Source organism: Octopus sinensis, linkage group LG3, assembly GCF_006345805.1.
Source record: "Octopus sinensis linkage group LG3, ASM634580v1, whole genome shotgun sequence".
Classification (NCBI taxonomy): Eukaryota; Metazoa; Mollusca; class Cephalopoda; order Octopoda; family Octopodidae; genus Octopus; species Octopus sinensis.
Window position 1 is genome coordinate 51,235,909 of NC_042999.1, and position 22,248 is coordinate 51,258,156.

At 42.0% G+C, this 22,248-nt stretch overlaps 1 protein-coding gene across 4 annotated transcripts in view; it reads left to right on the forward strand.

Annotated features, from left to right (window-relative positions):
- Nucleotides 1-20,460, forward strand: part of LOC115209451 (zinc finger protein 2 homolog) — a 42,648-nt gene extending 22,188 nt beyond the window's left edge. For 2 of the 4 annotated variants that reach the window (XM_036500971.1, XM_036500972.1), the window contains exons 4-6: nucleotides 4,415-4,492; nucleotides 19,922-20,021; nucleotides 20,075-20,460. In XM_036500971.1, the coding sequence (XP_036356864.1) occupies nucleotides 4,415-4,492; nucleotides 19,922-19,957 (114 nt within the window). In that variant the 3' untranslated portion in view covers nucleotides 19,958-20,021; nucleotides 20,075-20,460. Of the gene's footprint in view, nucleotides 1-4,414; nucleotides 4,493-19,921; nucleotides 20,022-20,074 lie in introns of those variants that run through there. The other 2 variants (XM_036500967.1, XM_029777876.2) reach the window with 1 other exon arrangement.
- The last annotated feature ends 1,788 nt before the right edge of the window (nucleotides 20,461-22,248 follow it).

A 22,248-nucleotide genomic window follows, 5' to 3' on the forward strand; every position in this document is an offset into this window, starting at 1 on the left:
TGGGCCCCACCTGCAAGGTCATGTGCTATTTATCTTGATATGAGATCACCATGTCGCACCTAGTGTACCCTTATCAGACAGGTAGCCATGATGGGTATATTGGGCTTTGTATGTCTGTATCCCAGTGTCACTTTGAGGGCATGCACTGCTCTCTCACTCAAAAATAATAATATTAATCCATTTTTTATTGGCTGTCCAGGCCACAGAAATATTTAGGACACTACAAAGGACAGTGGAGAGTTACATAGAAACATGTAAGCAATAAAATGATAACAATTTTAAAAAAATTTTAATGAACAAAATCCCTTATAGGGAGCGAAATTCCACTCTGTGGAAATCAAGGAACTGCACAGATCCTAAGCCACCCTACTCACCAGAAGTACTATGGCAATTGCTCCTCTCTCCTCCATTCTCCTCAGCTGACAGGCATCAGCTTAAAGTAGGGCCATCCCCACTACATTCACCTCACCACATCTCACTCCTTGCAAAAAATTTACTAGGTGGCAGTAAATCTCTTTCAACACTCACCTTCGTTCTCAAATGGAATTTTAAAAAGCTAGTGTGGTTTTGGCCAAAGAGAAAAGTGTCTGTCTTCAGCCCTTTCAATCTCATGTATCATATAACCTCTTTCACCATAACTACCAGACAGAGTAAAACTGCCTGATCTCCTCAACTGAAGGAAGAAAGCAGGGCAATATTTATGATGGAGTCAGCTGATAGCCAGATCCATCTTATATGTGATAGCTGTTCGACATAACTTCACAAGTCACAGAAGTGGCTGTGTGGTAAGTAGCTTGCTTACCAACCACATGGTTCCAGATTCAGTCCCACTGCATGGCACCTTGGGCAAGTGTCTTCTACTACAGCCTCGAGCTGACCAAAGCCTTGTGAGTGGATTTGGTTGACAGAAACTGAAAGAAGCCCGTCGTATATATATGTATATATGTGTGTGTGTTTGTATGTCTGTGTTTGTCCCCCCAACATCGCTTGACAACCGATGCTGGTGTGTTTACGTCCCCGTAACTTAGCGGTTCGGCAAAAAGAGACCGATAGAATAAGTACTAGGCTTACAAAGAATAAGTCCTGGGGTCGATTTGCTTGACTAAAGGCGGTACTCCAGCATGGCCACATTCAAATGACTGAAACAAGTAAAGAGTAAGTCAGCAATGGCCAAGCACTATATGAATATGTGCAGGACAGTTTCATTGCTCCGCATGCATCAAGCACAACACTGTTGATGGTACTACCATACCTGTAGAGTTTATTCTAAACCCTTCTCTATAGCACTGCCAGGCCAGAGATTTTCATCAACACCAAAAGTTTTCCCCAAAACATTGTCACTATTGCCTACCACTAATCTTCTATAAAAAAAAACCATGGTGGAACATCCACTGAATGCACTGCCTGACTGGCAGAAGGCTGTGAGCACCTGACAATATTCAAGGTGCCAGGCACTCTCTTTCAGTCTATGCTTGATACAGGACTGCATCTCTGTCAAAGAGACAAGCTGTGGAAAAGCCTGTCTAACAAATGGTGACCACACTTGCTTACCGATGAAGAAAAGCTGCAGATGATTCAGCCTCAACATGTCTGTGCCCAGTCTTCCACACAGCAGGTACTGGCAGCAATTGGACCATTTGACCAGCTTAATATATCCCTCGTCACAAAAAGCAAGAAAACAAATGCTCCATTCTGGTCAGCTATGAAGCTACTGCAAGCTACTACAGCACAGTCAGGCTGTAGTAGATGCCAGATGCAACCTCTGCCTGACTCTTCAGGATAGTTTCCTTTCATTCTATTTCTAGATGAGACTAAGCACTCTTCTCATCACCTCTTCCCAATTCTTGTTCACCTGGAAGTCTGAACCAAGCTAAACACCAAGCAATTTAACCAGTTTAACGCCCAACATCACAATTAAACAGGGCAAACCTGCCTCTCCAGCTACTAAACTGCAAGCCCAGTGACTTCTGGTTAATTTTTGCCCCTGTCACTTTTTCTTTAGAGTAGTGCCAATCACTTCAATGTGTTTGGTGTCCAGCTCCATTTCAGTAACATTGTCTATATATGCAAACATAGATCTTCTGCATTCTTGGTTTCACGAGATATCCATCAAAACCTCCAACTTCAGTAGTTGTGGCTTTAGAGTCAGTGTCTACAGAAGGATGAGGAGGGGGCACCCCTGACAAACCGTTTGCATGATACTGAACAATTCCAGCATGTAACCATTTACTTTGGCCTATGAACAAATAGTGTACATTGTAGTGATCCAGCCTCAGCCTCTGAAGATGGGACCAAAACCAGCCACAATATATTGAAGGTCGACCCTGTCAAAAGTTTTTCACTGACTTAAATTGATCAAAGTAACTGCCCATGTCAGATTCTTTACCCACATTCTCTGATATATCATGTAAGTGGAGGTTGTCTGAGATATCTCTGTCTGGTATGACAGAGTATCAACGGCAAGCACCAACCTGTAAGTTAACGTCTTTGTCAAAATCTTCAACTCTGCATTTAGCAGTGTTATGGGCCTGAAATTGTTAAGACAGTCCCTCTTGTTTTGGTTCTTTCTCAGCAGCACCATTACACCTCTTTTCACAGGATTGGGAATTCTCCCATTCTGTTGCCAGTTACAGTAGACAAACGCCAAGAGGCCCTTAAGTCTGGCATATAACAATAAAGCTCATAGGACAGACTATCCAGCTTTGGCAACTTCTCCATCATGCAGCCCATCATTGCTTCCTGCTGTTATCAGCTTTTTTCAGGACTCCACATATCTAGTCAAGAACCATGGCCTACTGTTAACACTTGAGTAAAATGCCACTGGAAGCTGCACATATTTTCCTAGAATCAAGTAGCACATGCCTCCTGTGATGCATCAAAGACCAAATTGTGGCTTTGTTTATCACATTGCACCTTGCCATTCAGGCCCAACAAACAACTTTCCTTTCCTCATGCTTTAGAGCATGCACCTAAGCTTTGACAATGCAACCTTCATGCTTGGCATTGAAGGATCAGTGAAGGGCCAATCTCATCACCAGTATGTCAATTGCAAAGCCTTTTCTTAGTGCATGTTTGTAGATATTACACTTATGTTATTAATATCCTTAGAAGAACCATGAACATCACAACATGTTATTACTCAATAACTCTGATCTATTTTGTGAGGTTTTGACACCATTTTCATTATTATCATTAAAATAGTAGACTCGCTCCAGATGGCTACTTCTGGTCTTCACTGATTATTTCTAGTTTGAAATCTTTTACTCCTAATTTCAGTTGATTTTGTACACACACACACACATACACACACACCTCCAGAAGGCTGCTGATGTAATTAGTAATTTGGGTTAAATCTATGGATTCCAGTACCCTCATCACCTGTTTATGTCTTAAAACATTGTTGGACATTATAATCTTTAATAAGTATCATCTCATCTTCACTTTCAGCATTACTATCATCATCAACATCACCTCTGTTATTATTGAATAACCTGCTGTAATAGCTACCAAATCTCTCAAATTCTGCAAGGCCATCTTAATAAGAAAAGGTAAAACATGGATAACATTGTCCTTGATGCAGCATGTCTGACTTGAGACCAAACAACAACATTTAAAAATCTTTGTTATCATTCTCTCACATTTCTTTACTGTTATCATCACCATCGCCTTTATTATCATCATCATCACCATCACCATTTTGCTTATATTGATATCTGGAAAAACGTTTAAATCATCTACATCGGAATTAAGCCTGTCTATCTTTGCTAAAGAATTCACTTGGCATTAAATAATGTTTGATCTCTACCACAGACCAGCAAACACTCCATTAGTTTCATGCTGCACTTTTTCTGGAAATATATGACGAGAAGCCAAAGCCAGTACAGCCTTCACCTATATATTGTTGGTGAACCTTCTAATAAATCCTGTTAACACTGAACAAGTCTTTGACCTGAAAATCAAACAGTAAAATATTTGGTATATTTCTGTTCCATTTTTTAATGGAGTCCTGTTAGATGAAGGGGTGTCTTTAGATTTAAACTGTTTTTTACTAATAAATCCAGTTTATAGTATACAAGCCTGCCATTCTATCATCAAAACTGTCATTCTGTTGTTTTCCTATATTTATTTATTGGTTTATATCAAAAAATGTTTTCAACCTCCCCCACCCCACCCATCTCACTCACACCTTGTTTTTAAACTGTGAACTTTTGTTCAATTTTATTCTAATATGTAATTAACTATTATAATAAACTTTTACAATTTCACTCCTTGGATTTAATTCATTTATCAAATGGTTGTCCATAGTATTCCCAATAAACACAAAAATAAAAATGAATTTTAAAAATTAATAATTATTTAAAGATTTTTCTAATGCTATTTCTATTTCTGAAATTTTTTTTTTCTTATCTTATAGTGGAGGGAGAAGATAGTGCCCAGGATCTTTTGCAGGGCTTCTGAGGTTAGTGGAAAGGAGAGAGAATATGGAAAATATCCTCAAAGCAGACACTTGACTCAAATGATTGAAACAGAGTGAACTCTACCAAAGGCACTCAGTCTCTCCGGTCATCATCTCATTATCTTTTAACGTCCTTCTCCCATACCGGTATAGGTTGGATGGTTTGACAGGATCCATAAGGCGGCGAGCTGGCAGAATCGTTAGCATGCCAGGGCGAAATGCGTAGCCGTATTTCATCTGCCGTTACGTTCTGAGTTCAAATTCCACCGAGATCAACTTTGCCTTTCATCCTTTCGGGGTCGATAAATTAAGTACCAGTTATGCACTGGGGTCGATGTAATCGACTTAATCCGTTTGTTTGTCCCCTCTGTGTTTAGCCCCTTGTGGGTAGTAAAGAAATAGGTTTAACAGGATCCAATAGGTTCAAGGACTACATCCTGTTCCAGTGTCAGCTTTGTCATGGTTTCTATAGCTGGATTCCTTTCAGAATGCCAACCATTTTACAGTATGTGCTGAATGCTGTTTTCACGCCACTGGCACAAGTGAAGTCTACAAACCCCAAAGAAGGTGGCTTTACACTAGAAAATGAGGAGTTACAGTCTAAGAGAAGGTGCCTGAACAAAACAGGTTTGCTGCTGTAAAAAAGCTATGCAGTTACTAACATTATAAGGGAGAGCATGGTGATATTTGGGGTGAGCCAGGAAGATGTGATGAGGTGTCTGGCTGGAACCTCAGGGTCCAAGTTGAAATGAGTGAGAACAGACTGGAACTAGGCGTGTGGATGAGTAGAGGCTGTAACTGGGAGAAGGAATAGATAGGAAATAGGTAAGGAGAGAAGCATTATTTTACCTTTTTGAAAGGTGAGGTTGCTGCATTAAATAAAACAGCAACAACTTGAAGCAACATTATGTTTTCAGTAGGGTATGATGACTTAAATTTATTGATTTAAACATAGGAAAAAATAAGTGTTCAAAAAAGTATTAAGAAACCTGCCAGTTTGAAAGAAGAAAACCACTGATGAATACAAGCAATGTCATCTCTAAAAATGTAGAAATTTGTGCAGAAATTTACAATGTGTGAAAGTTTTGTCTTTCTTTGCAAAGAATGTTTGCATCCATGCAAATAGCTACCTCTCAAATTGCTTCAATTATAAAAAGGTCCTATTTCATCTCAAAAACTTGCTTGTAAATTTTTTCCTTTCCTACTTATAGAATGTGTCTGTGTGTATGTGCATAAATACACAGCTTAAAGAGAACACTGGGTATGCAGAAGTATTTCATTCCTCTACTTTGCCATCAGAGGATGGTGGGTGGCTTATATCACCTGATGCTTCCCAACTTCAGCTTCACAGACCTTAGCAAACCTTTAGTTCCTAAAACCCATTCCCATCATTGTTGCACAAAATTTAAAACTTACTTTAGCCCTTTAGTATTCACATTACTCTGTCAGAAATGATTATTTATTTCTCATTATTTTGTATTAATCATGCATTATGTTATAGCATTGAGATTTTAAAGAGGTAATGTAATTTTTAGAATGATATTGTAGGGTTAGTGTGAGAAGCCAGATCTGGTCAGTTTGATAATAAAGCAGGTAGAAAATTTTTGGCCAGTTATCATTATCTCATCATCATCTTCATTTAGCGTTTGCTTTCCATGCACCTAAGAGCATGCACCTAACTGGGTTCAACTGGGGTCTGGGAAGCCAGGAGGCTGCACCAGGCCCAGTCTGATCTGGCAATGTTTCTACGGCTGGATGCCCTTCCTAACGCCAACCACTCCGTGAGTGTAGTGGGTGCTTTTTACGTGCCAGACAAGGCTGGCAAACGGCCACAATCAGATGGTGCTTTTTACGTTCCACCGGCACGGGGGCCAGGCGAGGCTGGCAACGTCCACAATTGGATGGTGCTTTTTATGTGCCACCGGCACAAGGCCAGTCAGGGCCAGTAGCATGTGGCCGGTTTAAATACTAAAGGGTTAAACTGCTTTACTTGTCTTCCATTTATGTCCATATAATGTAAGTATCTGAAATTGTGGTCACGTGCCTGTGTTTTCACGAAGAATTGTAGAAGAATGTGAGTATTATGTGTATACGCTGTAGGTATTTTATGGGGTTAAGGCAAGATGAGCTTAGGTTATAAAAGGTATATTACAGGATGAATCCTTGTGGTACTTAGACTTAATGACTTGACTGGTAGTTTACCAGTCAGAATTTTGTTTGTGTGTAGATGGCTTGTTGATGCTGTTGATAAAATGGTGCACTTGTTGGGGTGTCTTTTATTATTCCAGCTGTTGTTTTTATGAGTAGTGTAGGCTTGAAAAAGGAAAGTACTGCATCAGTTGGTTCTCTGTTTTGTAGTTTAGAAGAGCAGAGACCATTGTAGTAGTGGTAGTAGCATTTACAAGAGCGATATAGCATGTCAGTGTACTGAGTGTTAATAATGAATGACAATTTACCAATCAGTCAGACTATTATTGTTAGCAATCTATAATTGTGTGTAGCAATTGTTGTGCTTTGGATATGTAAACAAACCACACCTGTGTTTTATATTTCACCAGTTCACAGCTGAATTAATTATTCTAGAATAAGCATCATCCATAATTTGTTTTTGAAATAATATGAATAGCACACTTCCTGACTGTCCAAGATAAACATTTTCCTATGTCTGACCATTGGAATGTCTTAATTGCCTTCACTTCCTCATGACTATTTGCTATTAATGACATCATCTGTTGCACTCACACCCCATTTTTAAAATTATCGTTTAAATGATTTTATCAAAAGAAAGGTTGTAACATCCATGACCATTTCTAGGACCTCTAGACTGGGGGTGGGAAGTTACCTACAAACTAGAGAACCAGTTGAAATGCTTACAATATTGTAGATACTACTCAAGGTTCCCAAAGATGAGAGTGGAGTTGGATGTAATGTTAAACAAGGCAGCTCATTAAATCTAGCTCCTTAGAACAGGAGATATGTCAGATAGGCTTCCTTGCAGTTTCCATTTATCAAATTTCACTTACAACAATGCAATACTATGACTATCACACCTGCACACATGGTTACTAAATCTCAGCCTGTTTCCCATCCTAAGCGAGATTACTTTCAAAATGCTTGAATTTCCTTGAAGAGTCCCAAGTAATAAAAACTGCATTTGTGGCCATTCTTACTAAAAATGTGTGTGTGTTATGAAGCAAACAGCTCAGACAAGTAGTCACTACTTGGACCATAAAATAGGTTTAGAGAATGGCTTAAATCTAGTTGCTTCACCAGATTATTGGTACCTATCCAAAGTACTAGGTACTTAATGTCCCTAGCAATAAAAGTGTTTTAATCTTTATTCACAAGTGGTTGATCAAAACCATCTTCCTTGTCATGTCCAGTTCTGTCCCTCACACAACCAAAGTCTTTAACCTCAAAACTCCCAGTTGTTTACTTCAGTTACAACACTTGAAAGAGACTGCTCTTCGCCACTTCTAACTAGGACCCTTTTACCCTGACTGTAATATGATCAACAAAACAAGCCAAAGATGCCTTGTTACATCACTCAGTGTCTTAGTTCTCCTGCTTTCCAACTTATAACAACTGCTTTTCATCCCATTTTTTTATTAAAATTTTCCTGTCTGACACTCATAAGCCTAATTGCTCTGTAAGCAATATTCACACTGAAAAATATATTTCCATTTGCTTCTCACCTCACCTCCAACTCTGTTTACTTCCCACACTCAATACATGTCAGAGAGACCAAGCTTTGGGTTATGGTCAAAGGGAGTAAGCCTTGACACTACATGTGTGGCCAAAAAGGCCACATTAGATCTGAGTGCCAGCATTCCCCCAAGAAATCGATGGTGCCCCCACCTCCCAAGACACCAACAGAGAAAGCAGAAACAGAGGAGAGCCAGGGGGAGGAATGGAAAGTAAAACCTTCTAGAAAAGAAAAAAAGAAAATTGATAGCCCAACCCAACCCTACTAGCCCCACAGCCAAAACAAAAAAAAACCAACAAAACACACAAGTAATCCAAACTCTCCAACCCAAGCTATATCCCCACCCAACTGGAAATGAATTTAACAGCAGTAAACACTGATAACAAGATACTATTACATAAACTAAAAGAAACTCTAACAGCGGAGATGAGGGAAAAGTATGGAGAAAAAATACCAGAAAACATTGCTATTTACAAAATTGATATACAACACTATAATATGCTGCAAAGTCAGTTTAAAAAAGACATAGGCCCTCTTAGGATGGATTTTTCTCCATTAATCTATGAGGGTCTTGTTAATAATACCTTGCAAGCCCCAAAAGAAGTGGACAAAGATGGTTTTACCATACCATCTCCACCATGAAGTAAGTAAACATTTTTATGGATGCACTCAATGTAGGGTGCATAAATGTGCATGGCCTGGGGTCACATTGGAAACAAGGTCATTTCCTTAATTACCTCAGGTCGCATAGTATGGATATAGTAGTTGCAATAGAATCCAAACTTAGTGGTCAGAGGAACTTCTCCCCCCTCCTAAACAGCTATGAGAAATTTATTTTTCCATGCCTACCTGGAGGAGGGAGGGGTGCTGCTGTTCTGCTCAGGAAAAACCTGGATTTAGAGACAGAATCAATTTTTATTGACCCAGTGATAAGTCCTTCAGGCTGGTAGCTGTCTATGCTCCCTCCAGAGCTGGACAGTGTGACTTTTAATAGAAGCCTAGAGAATTTTCTAGGTATGTCACACACTGTAGTGATGTTAGGTGACTTTAACACAATTTGTGACACACGAGTAGATTGTGTTGGCTCACATTCAAGAGGGGAAACCTATGCCTCAAAAATCTGCGAGGTCAGTTTCAGCTGGCAGATTGGTATATATTAGATTTCCTGGATGCTCCATTGTGGACATGGAGTAATAGTGATGGGTCTTCTATATCTTATATAGACAGGATTATAATTAGGTGGAAAGATAAAAACCTAGTTAAGAGTCCACAATTCTACCTACAGTGATCACAAATTTGTAACCTATAGGCTTGACTTGGATAGGTTATGTAGACAGGAACTCAGCTACTGGAAACTTAATAATTCTATTTTGGCTTATGAGGAGTACAGGAGCTGGATTAGGCAGTTAGTGATGAGGGTATTAACCATTATTAACAAGAAATGGTGGTGTGCCCTCAAAAGAGCCATAAAGTTTGAGTCAATTAGATATAGCAAAGATTTATTGGCTAAGAAAAATAGAATAGAAAGAGCTTTTGTTAAGGCTCTAGAAGAGGCATTGAGGTCTGGCTCTGCATCCCAAGTTTTAGTTGCGAGATTGGCTCTCAACCAACACTGCAAGGCTAAACACAAGTTTAGTTAGGGTAAAGCAATGTGCAATGGGTTGAGAGGGAATCAAAGCTGCTGGATGGGCATATGTGTTAGGGGCTCAATGTGGAAACAATGTCACAATAAGGTCTATGACAGATCAACAAGGGAACTTGGCAAACGAACTCGAGGACATGTGTAAGGTCTTTCAAGAGCATTTCACCCAGCTATTCAGGAGGGGTGGTGAATCGGAGTGTAGGAGGGACCTCATGGACTTACTTAGGTTTGCCGCATTTTTGGGGGGCGGGAAGTGGAATGCCGTGAAGAGCTGATCATAGCTCTGGAGGTGGAGGAGGCTTTGTTGGACTGCGTAGGGGACAAGTCACCGGGGCTAGATGGTCTCCCCTACGAGCTATATTACACTATGGCAGACTTGTTTGGGCTAATACTGGCATGTGTCTTCACCAACAGGCAGCAGAATGGGTTTATTGCCAAATCTGTGAGCCAAGGGGTGGTGACACTGCTTAGAAAGGGCCCAACCAAGAGGGATTTTGTAGATAATTTCCTGCCCATCACTCTTCTTAATGCTGAGTTGAAGATTTTGGCCAAGGTATTAGCAAAAAGGTTGGCATGTGTCGTGGATGGACTTGTCGAGGAGGCACAAATAGGTGCCATTCCCAGCAGATCCATACAGGACAATCTCCACCTTATATGCCATACCTTAGAGAGGGTTAATAAGATTCTTGGCAAGGGTGGGGCTTTGGTCCTTTTAGACCAATCTAAAGCTTTTGATAGGATTGACCATCAGTATCTGGTGTCAGTATGATTTGGCCTGGCCTTCTGTGGGTGGATCATTGCTTTATATAGCAACATCAATTCGACCATGTGGGTGAACGGTTTCTTCTCGAAACCATTCTGCATCAAGTGCTCAATACATCAAGGATGTCCTCTCTCCCCCACTTCTGTATGTGTTGGTTATGGAGTCTTTATTGCGGAAGTTGAAGGGAATGAGGGACGTCCCACGTAATCTAGGTTGTAGAAGGTCAATTATGGCATATGCGGACGACTTCACCATCATCATGTCCAAGATGCAACACCTACAGAGGGTAGGCGAGGCCATTAAGGATTACGAGGAAATGGCAGGAGCAAAAATTAACCATGATAAGTCAGTCAGCTTGCAACTCGGCACCTGAAGAGGCAAGTCGATACCACCCAACAACGTTACCGGGCGTTGGACTGAAGGTCCAGCTAAAATGCTGGGGGTTTGGTTCATTCCAGATCTCCAGATAGAAAAAAAATTGGAGCAAGGTGATGAGCAGGGTGGCCTACCTAACTCAGACCTGGTCTGAGCGGTGGCTATCGCTGTAAGGGAAGGCGGAGGTCGCAAATGTGTTGATTGCATCTGTGATTACCTATTGTCTAATCGTCATGCCTTGCCCTGATTCATGGATAAGCATGTTGGAATGTCTGCTCTTTCACTTCTTGTGGAAGAATAGCAGTCCTCTTGTAATGTCTCCTGCCATTAGCCACTAAACGGTGGGCTAGGGATGCCTTGGCTGTTGATGCACAGGCATGCACTGAGGCTGAGGCATCTGTGGCTCTACCTGGATGGTGAACAGGTGTGGTCTCCATTCGTCAAATCGTTACTTCCTAGGTTTACTAGTTTTAGTGAACTAGTACTGTGGATCAGGCGTAGTCCGAAGTTGGGAGCTTGGCAATCGGGGTACCGTCAGGCACTCTCACTTCTTTCCCACACGGGTAATGCCAGCAGCAGGGATTCCACCTCACCATTCTATAGAGGGTTGGTAGAGGCCAAGGGTGATAATGACCTGGGGAAGACACTGGGCTTTAATAGTAGTCAACTTGCCAGCCTGTTCCGAAGGACATTCGTGCCAAGACCTTTGGATGATTTCCAAAAATCTCTGGCTTAGCAATGTTACCGAGGAGGCTTACCAGTTCGCAATAAACTCGAAAGGCATGGTACTTCCTGTTCGTCCATGTGCCCAAAATGTGAGCAGGACAGGAAAACTGTTTTGCATGCCATTGTGCAGTGCTCGAAAGTTTCAGAAATGTGGGTTTACGCTGAACAGTTGTGGTCACGTCTAGGAAGAGTACAACTATCTTCCAAGTCAATTTTAAGGATTATTTATCCTTTCTCTTTGAACAAAGAAGATATAGGTATATCTATAATTGGTGACACAACACAGAACAAGGAGCATGTACCAATATCTATAATTGGTGGCCTGACGTGGAACACGCACCACGACCACCATCTGTATTTGTGACCCAGCTTAGAGACACATTCCTTTCCGTAGTTCAGTTCCAGTTTTCATTTTACTTCGATGACCAAACTTCTTTCTAAATTCATCTCTCTTATCTCCATGCACACATGTCGCAGTTAATCTTACATATATTGTAATGACTGAGTGTTGTCCAAAATCAACTCTCATTATCTCGCATCACACAGTCATTTACAAATTGGTGACACCCAAGCTATAAGATCAACAGTCTTCATTTCAAAAGCCATTGGCTCATGTGATTGGCGACGTTCAACTTCATGATTACCTCTACATTATCATCTCTATCACATGTGAAAAGCTATGAATTTTTCATCGATCAAATATTCTATTTGGTCAAGGACATGCGGAGCCTATAACGAATGACTTCCTTGCGGCTGAGGCCTTTGCCGTTTTTCACGCGTAAAACTAGGCAACTATGTCAATTTGACAACTTTTTGACAGTTTTCTTCATGTTTCACGAGATATTACTTCATTCTTACACAGAGTTGCATTTACATTTCCAGTATGTAAAATTTTTGATGCCTTCTTATTCCCAGTTCAGCATTTTTTGTCACCTCCCCACTTCTCTCGGTCACTTCTGTCGGTATCCTTCAGTGATCTTTGTCCGCAGCTTCAACTTCAATTGCTGGTTACCTTGCATGGTGCTTGTTCCGTGTTGAGTCACCAATTATAGATAGTGGTCCATGGTGCTCTACCCATGTCGCATCACCAATTATGGATAGTGGTCCATGGTGCGTGTTCCACCTTGGGTTACCAATAATAGATATTGGTCCATGGTGCGTGTTCCATGTTAGGTTACCAATTATAGATAGTGGTCCATGATGCGTGTATTACGCCACATCAAGAATTATAGATAGTGGTACGTGGTGCATGTTCCGTGTTGGGTCACCAATTATAGATAGTGGTCCGTGGTGAGTGTTCCATGTCAGGTTACCAATTATAGATAGTGGTCCGTGGTGAGTGTTCCATGTCAGGTTACCAATTATAGATAGTGGTCCGTGGTGAGTGTTCCATGTCAGGTTACCAATTATAGATAGTGGTCCGTGGTGAGTGTTCCATGTCAGGTCACCAATTATAGATAGTGGTCCATGGTGCATGTTCCATGTCAGGTCACCAATTATAGATAGTGGTCCGTGGTACATGTTCCGTGTCAGGTCACCAATTATAAATAAGGGTCCGTGGTGCATGTTCCGTGTCAGGTCACCAATTATAGATAGTGGTTCATGGTGCTTGTTCCATGTCAGGTCACCAATTATAGATAAGGGTCCGTGGTGCATGTTCCGTGTCAAGTCACCAATTATAGATAGTGATCCATGGTGAGTGTTCCATGCCGGGTCACCAATTATAGATAGTGGTCCATGGTGCTTGTTCCGTGTCAGATCACAATTATAGATAGTGTTCCATGGTGCGTGTTCCATGTCGGGTTACCAATTATTGATAGTGGTCCAATTAACGATGGGCAAGTTGATGTGTAGTGTAGCCATCTTTTAACGACTCATATCATAAGGCTGAAATAATACATATAATATGCCAGTTGGAAAAGACAGAGATACAACAGCATAGAAAGCTTATAAAAGATTTATTGATATATTTACATGCATCTGTGTGGGTTGTATGTTTGCTGTTAACCATGGTGGAGTAGTTCATGGACAGAGCTATTTTAGAACCTGGTGCCGTGTACGTAGAGATGTTGTTGACGATGTTGGTGAGAGATATGATGGTGGTGACGAAGATGGAGGTTACTGTAATGGTGTTGGACAGGTGTTATCTGGTGTTGTCGCTGGAACTGGCTGTGTCGTGTGGTCCGTGGCTAGACCTTAGAAGGTCTGGAACCAAAGACCTCAAGATGAAGAGAAGTTGAGTTTTTATAGATAACAGTAGGCTAAAACTGGGGTTGAGAATAGACTGTCCCATGTGATTTAGTTGGAGGCTGCAATTGGTTAGGTTGCACATTGGGGCGCTAGAGTAAAAGACAAATTGCACCAATAGCAACCAATCAGAGTGGTGGATACAATGGAGTCCAAATAGCGGCCAAAGGTTAGCTGTTATCTGCTACGTTTGGATGTATGTCTATATAATAAAGGAGAGAGGAATTTCACTCGAGTGTACACTACAAAGGTAATGCTTGTTTTCTCGCTGTGGTTTCTGTAGTGAAAGAGGTTGTATGGAGGACTCGTATGAAAGGAGTTGCAACAGGCATCTCTACCTACAGCCTTGCACTGGTGAATTTCTTTGTTTTCCGTCCAAAAAGGAAGATAAGGCTGGAGAGGTAATGCCTGTTTCCTGATATATATGGGAAAAGATGGAAGGCTGTCATACACATGGCTAAGAATGAATGATTCTACTTAAGTGTATTCATAAGGATAACAAAAGGTTTGAGTGGTAGTATGGGACTTGTGGGGGGTCGAAGCAGAACCTATCCCCCACTCCATTGTATTATCATTGTAATGTCCATCATCCGATTTATTTCTAAATTTTAAACTGTCATATTTATGTTTGATCATTCGTTGTATTACCCCCTTCCCTCATTTGTCTTGTCCCCTCTATATGTACTTCAGGTATGCAATAAAGAATTTACCATTCGCTTCCCTCGCTTTTGTGTTGGTTTGTCGACTTTGTGTCAGTTAGTGCTTATTGTGTACTATTTTTGTTAAAATTTGTGTTGTTGAACTGTTGTTGTAGTGTTTTTCAAACGCTTTGTTTTCTGTTTACAGAAGATTTTAATGTTTTCCCCATTGTTTGAAGGGGAAAAATATTATTTTTATTATAATTTTTGCGGGGTGTTTATGAAAATGGACAAGTTTCCCGTTAAAGACAAGTCTACCATGGAACCAACTACAAGTCGAGGTACGAAGAAAGCTTCGACCAACAATGGAAAAAAAGAAACTGAGAAAGCAGTTTTTATTAAATATGCCAATGGGCGAGGAAAAAAAACAACTTTGCCGCAGCCACTGGTGTTGCCCGCAAGAGTTTAAAGTATGACCAGGAAGAACTGATGAAGTGCAAAGGAATGTTGAAAAGTGACGGGAACGTAACAAAAGTTACCCCTCCCAGCAAGACAACACACAAGTCGCAACACTGTACAGTCATTTATAAAATGTTTGTAATGAGAACGAAAACTGGGCTCGGTGAGCAAGGAAGCCGTGGAACTATGTCTACGACTTATATGGAACGACGTGGCATACCTCACATGGGGGTCAAAATATGCCATGGTCAAAGTCTGATTTAAAACGGAAGAGGATGCCCTGCAAGCATCAACAGAACCTCTGAAAACACCAGAGGTGGTGCTCTTGTCCACATATTTTGGAAGAGAGAGAATTCGCCGGAGAAATCTAATATCCGAACTGAAGATGAGAAAACAGATGGGAGAGAAGGGTTTACGCATCCAAGATGGATAAATAATCAAGTCCTACCTCTGGTCGCATGCTGTAGTGCTGACAGGGAAAGTGAATCGAGGGCGAATCGAAGTAAAGTAGATACCCCCGTCAACGATGCTATCTCTGATACCCTTTATTCTGCTTGTTCCCCAATTCCCACCCCTCAAACTTCACTGCTCAGCATTGTCTATACCAACTCGCGCTCCTTATTTCCAAAGTTCAGCGAACTATTTACACTGGCCATGCGTGATTCCCCTGATGTGATAGCTATCACCGAGACTTGACTGACTCCAGCAGTAAAGGATTCGGAAATCCACCTACTGGCCTACGCCCTCTTCAGATGTGACAGAGAAAAAAGGCGAGTGGAGGTGTTGCTGTGTATGTTAAATCTGATCTCAAACCGTCCAGCGGTATTCTACCCACTAATGCTCAACCTACAACAAAATTCGACGCCGTCTATTGCAAGCTGAGCCTATCCGGGTTTTGCCTGCCCGTGTTAGCTGTCTACAGGCCGCCTCTTGCCGACCCCCAGGACGATGCTCATTTACTCGAAGCGATAAGATTCGTTTCAGCTTCTCATGACTGTTTGATATTAGGAGACTTCAACGCTCCCACGATCGATTGGCCCGCATCAATTTGTACATCATCTTTCCGGTTTGGCCAGGCCCTTCTTGACGTGGCTGAAGATTGTTTTCTATCGCAACATGTTGAATATCCGACAAGGCATCGGTCTGGACAGCAGCCATCTATGCTGGATCTGGTATTCCCCCGCTATCCAAGATCAGTGTCAGACGTATCTGTGTGCGCCCCTCTTGCCAAGAGTGATCATGCGGTCTTGAAGTTCGTCATGCACATAACTTTTTCTACGCCCACGACTACTTCGCTGCCACGTAGAGTCTTCTCTGCAATTAATCTTGAAATTCTAACCGAGGCCTCCGCGCTTCTGGACTGGCGATCCCTGATGACGTTGTCCTTAGTTGACGAACTATGGTCGTCCCTCAAAGCATATGTAATCTGGTTGACTGACCAAGCAGTTCCCGTTGGGCTTTCCAAGAAGAAGAAACACAAGCCCTGGGTGACGAAGAAGGTTAAACGAGAACTTCGACTCAGAGATATTGCTTGGGCTGAATTCAAAAATCTGGATTCGACTGCAGCTTTTGAGGTGTACAAAACTCAACGAGACCGAACCGTGAAAATTGAAAAGGAAGAACGCTTCAGATATGAATACAGAATCGCGGCAAACGCCAGTAGCAATCCAAAAACCTTCTTTGCCCATGTCCAACGGAATTCCCGCTTGAACAACCAAATTGCAACGTTGGTAGACTCAACCGGCCGTATCGATTGAGGACCCTTATCAACAGAGTCAATTATTTGCCGAGGCTTTTTCAGCTATTTTCAAACAAGATGATGGTTGTGAATCCCCTCCATTTGATAGATCGGTACCTCCAATGCTTCGATTGATCATCACGCGGGACGAAGTCGAACGTGTTATTCAAGGCCTCGATGTCAAGGGTCACGGGACCCTGACGGCATACACCCATGGGTTATCAAAGCGTTGGCTCCGGTCATCTGCGAGCCCTTAACACGTCTATTAAATATGTCATTGGCGACGGGTGTTATACCTGCGGACTGGAGAACAGCGATAATCTGCCCAATTTTCAAGAAAGGGAGCCGCGAAGACCCGCTTAACTACCGACCGGTTTCCCTTACATCAATAATCAGCAAGATGTTCGAAACCATCCTTAAGAAAAGTATGATGCTCCACCTCCAAAACACAGCCTCTATCTCTGATTCCCAACACGGCTTCGTGCCGAAGAGATCATGCTTGACCAACTTACTGGTAATGGAAGAATTGGTGACGCGCATCCTCGATGATAGTGATGCTGTTGACATCGTTTTATTGGACTTTGCCAAAGCTTTTGACTCGGTAAACCACCGCCTATTACTTGTCAAGCTTCAAGCATATAGTTTCCATCCGGATATTGTACGATAGGTTGGTGCCTTCCTCTCAGATCGCTCCTTCCAAGTCCAAGTTAATGGTTCGCGGTCCGACGTCTCCAGTGCGAGCAGTGGCGTGCCTCAAGGTTCAGTGCTTGGGCCCTTATGGTTCTTAGTCTTCATAAATGACTTGCCCGACGACCTCACGCAACACACCCTTCTATTTGCCGACGATGTCAAACTGGTCGCTCCTCGCGGTGATATAGAAGATCTTCGTCGATGCCTCCACCAAATTTGGAGATGGTCTAAAGAATGGGACCTGTGTCTGAACGTGTCAAAGTGCTGTCATCTGCCTGTTGGCTCTCCTCCTGCAACTCAACTTGATTTCGAGCCGGGTCGTCTGCTGCTGGAGAGGACCGATCAGGTAAAGGACCTAGGTATCTTGGTGGATTCCTCCTTTTCGCCTTCGACCCAGTGCGTCCATGCTGCCAACAAAGCACGCGGAGTTCTGTTCTTGATTCGACGGTCATTCGGAATGCTCACAGCAGCCATATTCATACCTCTCTATGTCACGCTGGTGAGACCCATATTGGAGTACGGGATTCAAGCCTCTTCTCTTTATCTCCTCAAAGACATACAGCATCTCGAAAGAGTCCAGAAGCTGGCTACCCGCATGGTTCTTGGTCTCAAGAATTTGTCTTATGAAGAAAGGCTGAAGACGCTCGACCTTTATTCTCTAGAAAAACGACGACGCCGTGGTGATCTCATTCTTGCTCACAACATCATAAGCGAAAAGTGTAACCTCTCGAAGGAGCTGTTCTTCACTCCTGCTCCAGAGCGTCGGTTGCGGGGTCACTCCAAAAAGCTCTATCTGCGACGATTTCATCTCAATTGAAGGAGAGAGGCTTTCTCTGTCCGGGTTGCGGATCCGTGGAATAAGCTGCCGGATGAGATGGTGAAGATGCCGACGACCGCTCGGTTCAAAGTCTCCCTTGACCACAAGTGGCCTGAAATCTTTACATGAACACCACCCTGTACATAACTCCATGTCCCCCTACATGGCCTTGCTTTTTTGCTTTTTGAGCCAAAAAAATAACTCACTAACTAACTAACTAAGACGGACTTCCACGATTAGGGTGGGAGAAATACTACCTTAGGTGGACCCTGCTTGGCTGGTGGCAGCTATTACTATGAGCTTGGAAGACAAAATAACTATCTTAGGTGTTTGGTTCGGTCCAGACCTCCAGATAGAGAAGAATATATATATATATTGAGTTGGCAATTAGATTCCCGCCGTTTTTTTCCAGAATTCTATTTTTGAATCATTTTGGAATCTCTTTGGGTTTTTTTTTTCTAGTTAATTTTTGTTTATTTTCAGATCATTAAAATGGAATATCAAGTTAAGAAAAACGGGCATTTTTCACACCTTTTTGCTTTTAATCAAGGTTCTAAGCCCGCAAAAGCTGCTCGCGATATTTATGCTGTGTATGGAGAAGGTGCCATAGCTGAAAGACCCACGCGTAATTGGTATGCCAAGTTCAAAAATGGAAATTTTGACCTCAAAGACACAATTCGTTCTGGCCGTCCAATTGAGTTCGATGAAGAGCGATTAAACCAACTTTAGCACGAAAATTCTCGTCAAACGACAAGGAAACTGGCAGAGAAAATGGAATGCTCCCACACTGCTATAGAGAAGCTTCTTCACTCGATGGGGAAGGTTCAGAAGTATGGAGCATGGGTTCCGCATGCTTTAAGTGACAACAACAAAAATCAACGAGCCACAATCTCCGCTGGTTTGCTTGCTCGTCACCGCTCAACTCATGGACACAAGCAACGATTTCGTGTCCGAATCGTTACTGGCAACGAAAAATGATGTCTGTACATCAATAAGAAGCAGCGTAAGGAATGGCTTAACCCTGATAAACAAGCGTTACCGCACGGGAAATAAGATCTTCATCCGCGTAAAACGGTGTTGTACGTATGGTGGGACTGGGAAAGGATTATCCATTACGAATTGCTTGAACGGAACCAAACGGTCAACGCGGAACTCTATGTTCTACAGATGGAACGACTCAACACGGCTATTCAAGGGAAAAGACCTAATCGGTCTTCTTCTGCTGCACGACAACGCCCGCCCTCATATCGCCAATATGACCAAGGAAGCCATTCAAACGCATGGCTGGGAAGTGCTGCCACACCTGCCGTATTCTCCAGATTTGGCACCAACAGATTTCAATCTCTTCAAATGTTATGCGCGGAGTTTCGTTCAATACTGATGCAGAATTGAGAGCTTGGTTGGATCAATTTTTTGAGTTCAAATCGGATGATTTCTACCAAACGAGGTATTGAAAATATTGCTGAACTTTGGGAAGAAGTTGCAAATAACAAGGGTAAGTACATTATTGATTAATTAGTTGTTATTTTTTTATTAAACCTTTTAAAGAATTCAAATAAAAAAAAACGGCGGAAATTTAGTTGCCAACCCAATATATATCAGTTACAACAATCTTACAATTTGCCCAGTATTGGTAAACACTGTGCTGTTAACAAGACTGAAACATGGCTAGAGTTGTCAACCCAAACTTTCTTAACTAAAATGAATCATGAAGCTAATCGTTTTCTTTACTAATGAATGATCTGAATTCATTAAAATATTGTCATTCTGTTATGTGTAGTTTCGTTCTCATACACATAGATATGAATGTGTAACACATCCTACATTCAGTATTAAACCATAAGTATTTGATAAGCATTACCCAAGCATGGAGTAGTGGAATCAGCATATGGAACAGTACATAGCAGAAATTAACTGGCAGAGAAGTTGAGAGAAACCACGACTGCCTTCGTGGTATTGTTGGAGTGGTTATTAGACAGAATTTATTGCGATATATGTCAGTTTGAGGAGTTTCTTTCTGGGAATGTCAACTAATCAAGATTAGTGTTTAATTAATGATCCATTTCTGAAAGAATCCAGCCAGAGTTGAATGGTGTCCCTACCCCACCCCCATCCCGTGGCCTCACCCTACTGTAACAATTTTAACAATAACAAATAAAGTATTTACTAACTTTTGGTGACCTTTGATGGTCAAATATCTGGACTGTTTTCATGATTTCATCAATCTGTGTGTATGTGTATATATGTTTGTGAGTCTGTGTGTGTGTGTGTGTGCGCGTTTCTGTGTGTATGTGTGTTTCTGTATGTGTATGTTTGTCTGTGTGTTTGTGTGTGTAGACACTTACACATACATACATACATACATACATACATACATACATACATACATACATACATACATACATACAAATACATGTGCACACGCGCGCGCACACACACACACAGATTATACCTTCCACTCAATCAAGCGATTACTTTTCTTTGTTTAAAAGGCAAGAGGTGAGAGTTGGCAGAGAGTTAATGTGAGTCAGTGAAATAATTGATGTGACAAGTAACCTTATCATACTCCACCACTACCACCACCACGACTACCACGTCTGGGATGTTTGTTGAATAAGGAAGAATTTCTATCCTGTGTGGTTCTTCTGCTGCCTTAGATTTCACTTTTAATTTTATAAACTTCCAGCTCTGCCTCTCTACACCCACTGTTTCCACTAATCAACCTTTCTCTAAACTACATCCTATATTTATTCTGGTATTTCTCCTTTTCTTGCCTCATAAACTGTAGGCATTGCCTTGAATGATCTCAACCATGATGACTAGTTCCAGTTCAGCCTACCTTTAATAACTATTTCATTTTTCTGTGGAACAAGGCGCAAAAGTCCATCTCCTCCTCACCGTGGTGGGGACGCTGGCAGCGGGTAGTGTCAGAGCTATGCCATCGGGAACTTCGGTTCCTGGTAGGACCACCGAAGGCGGATTGGTCTCACACCGAGTGGTATTAGGGCCACAACCCGGCAGACGGGGCTCTAGTGAAAATCCTCGGAGTGTCTGCTTCGGCAACCGACGGCTCCTAGGTCGTTCTGTCCCTGCGTCTGCGGACAATCTGCGGCAAACAGGATGTCTCCACATGCGGGATTGTCGGGGACCGCTTGTGAAATCCACATATTCCCACGAAACTTCTTCCATGAGTAGAAGAAGCCGACTCAACTCGCCCAGGGTGAATGTCGCCACAAGTACAAGTACAAGTAAGGTGCAAAACCCCTAACTTATTCACTCCAGAGTATCCATATATTTAATTACTGTGACAGGGAAATCATTTAAAATTTCAATTTACGGCTATTCTGCAGAGAAAGACAAAGGTATTGTTGGTGTGGCTATGGGTAACCTTGGTGTTGTTGATTTATTTAGCTGTATGAAGCTCCTCCATGCTTTCAGATACCTTCTCTATTCAAGAGCCTCAGCCGAAAGCTTTAAGTTCATCTCTTCTCGCTACATGCTCTCCTTTCCATCTCTTCTCGCTACATGCTCTCCTTTCCATCTCTTCTCGCTACATGCTCTCCTTTCCTTCTCTCCTTTCTACATGCTCTCCTTTCCATCTTTCCTTGCTACAGTCTCTCCTTTCCGTCTCTTCTTTCTACATACTCTCCTTTCCATCTCTCCTTGCTACATTCTCTCCTTTCCATCTCTTCTTTCTACATACTCTCCTTTCCATCTCTCCTTTCTACATGCTCATCTTTCCATCTCTCCTTTCTACATGCTCATCTTTCCATCTCTTCTTTCTACATACTCTCCTTTCCATCTCTCCTTGCCTTCATTTCATGTGACACACACATCCGTTGCTTTCCTCACAACACTCACTTTACCACATCATCTCCTTTTTAAGTATTGTCTCAACCTCTTCAAGTGTTTTTTTTTATTCCAGTCCATTAACAAATGCCCCACACTGTGTATGGGTCTAAATGTTATGACCTCATCTCCTCTTACTCAC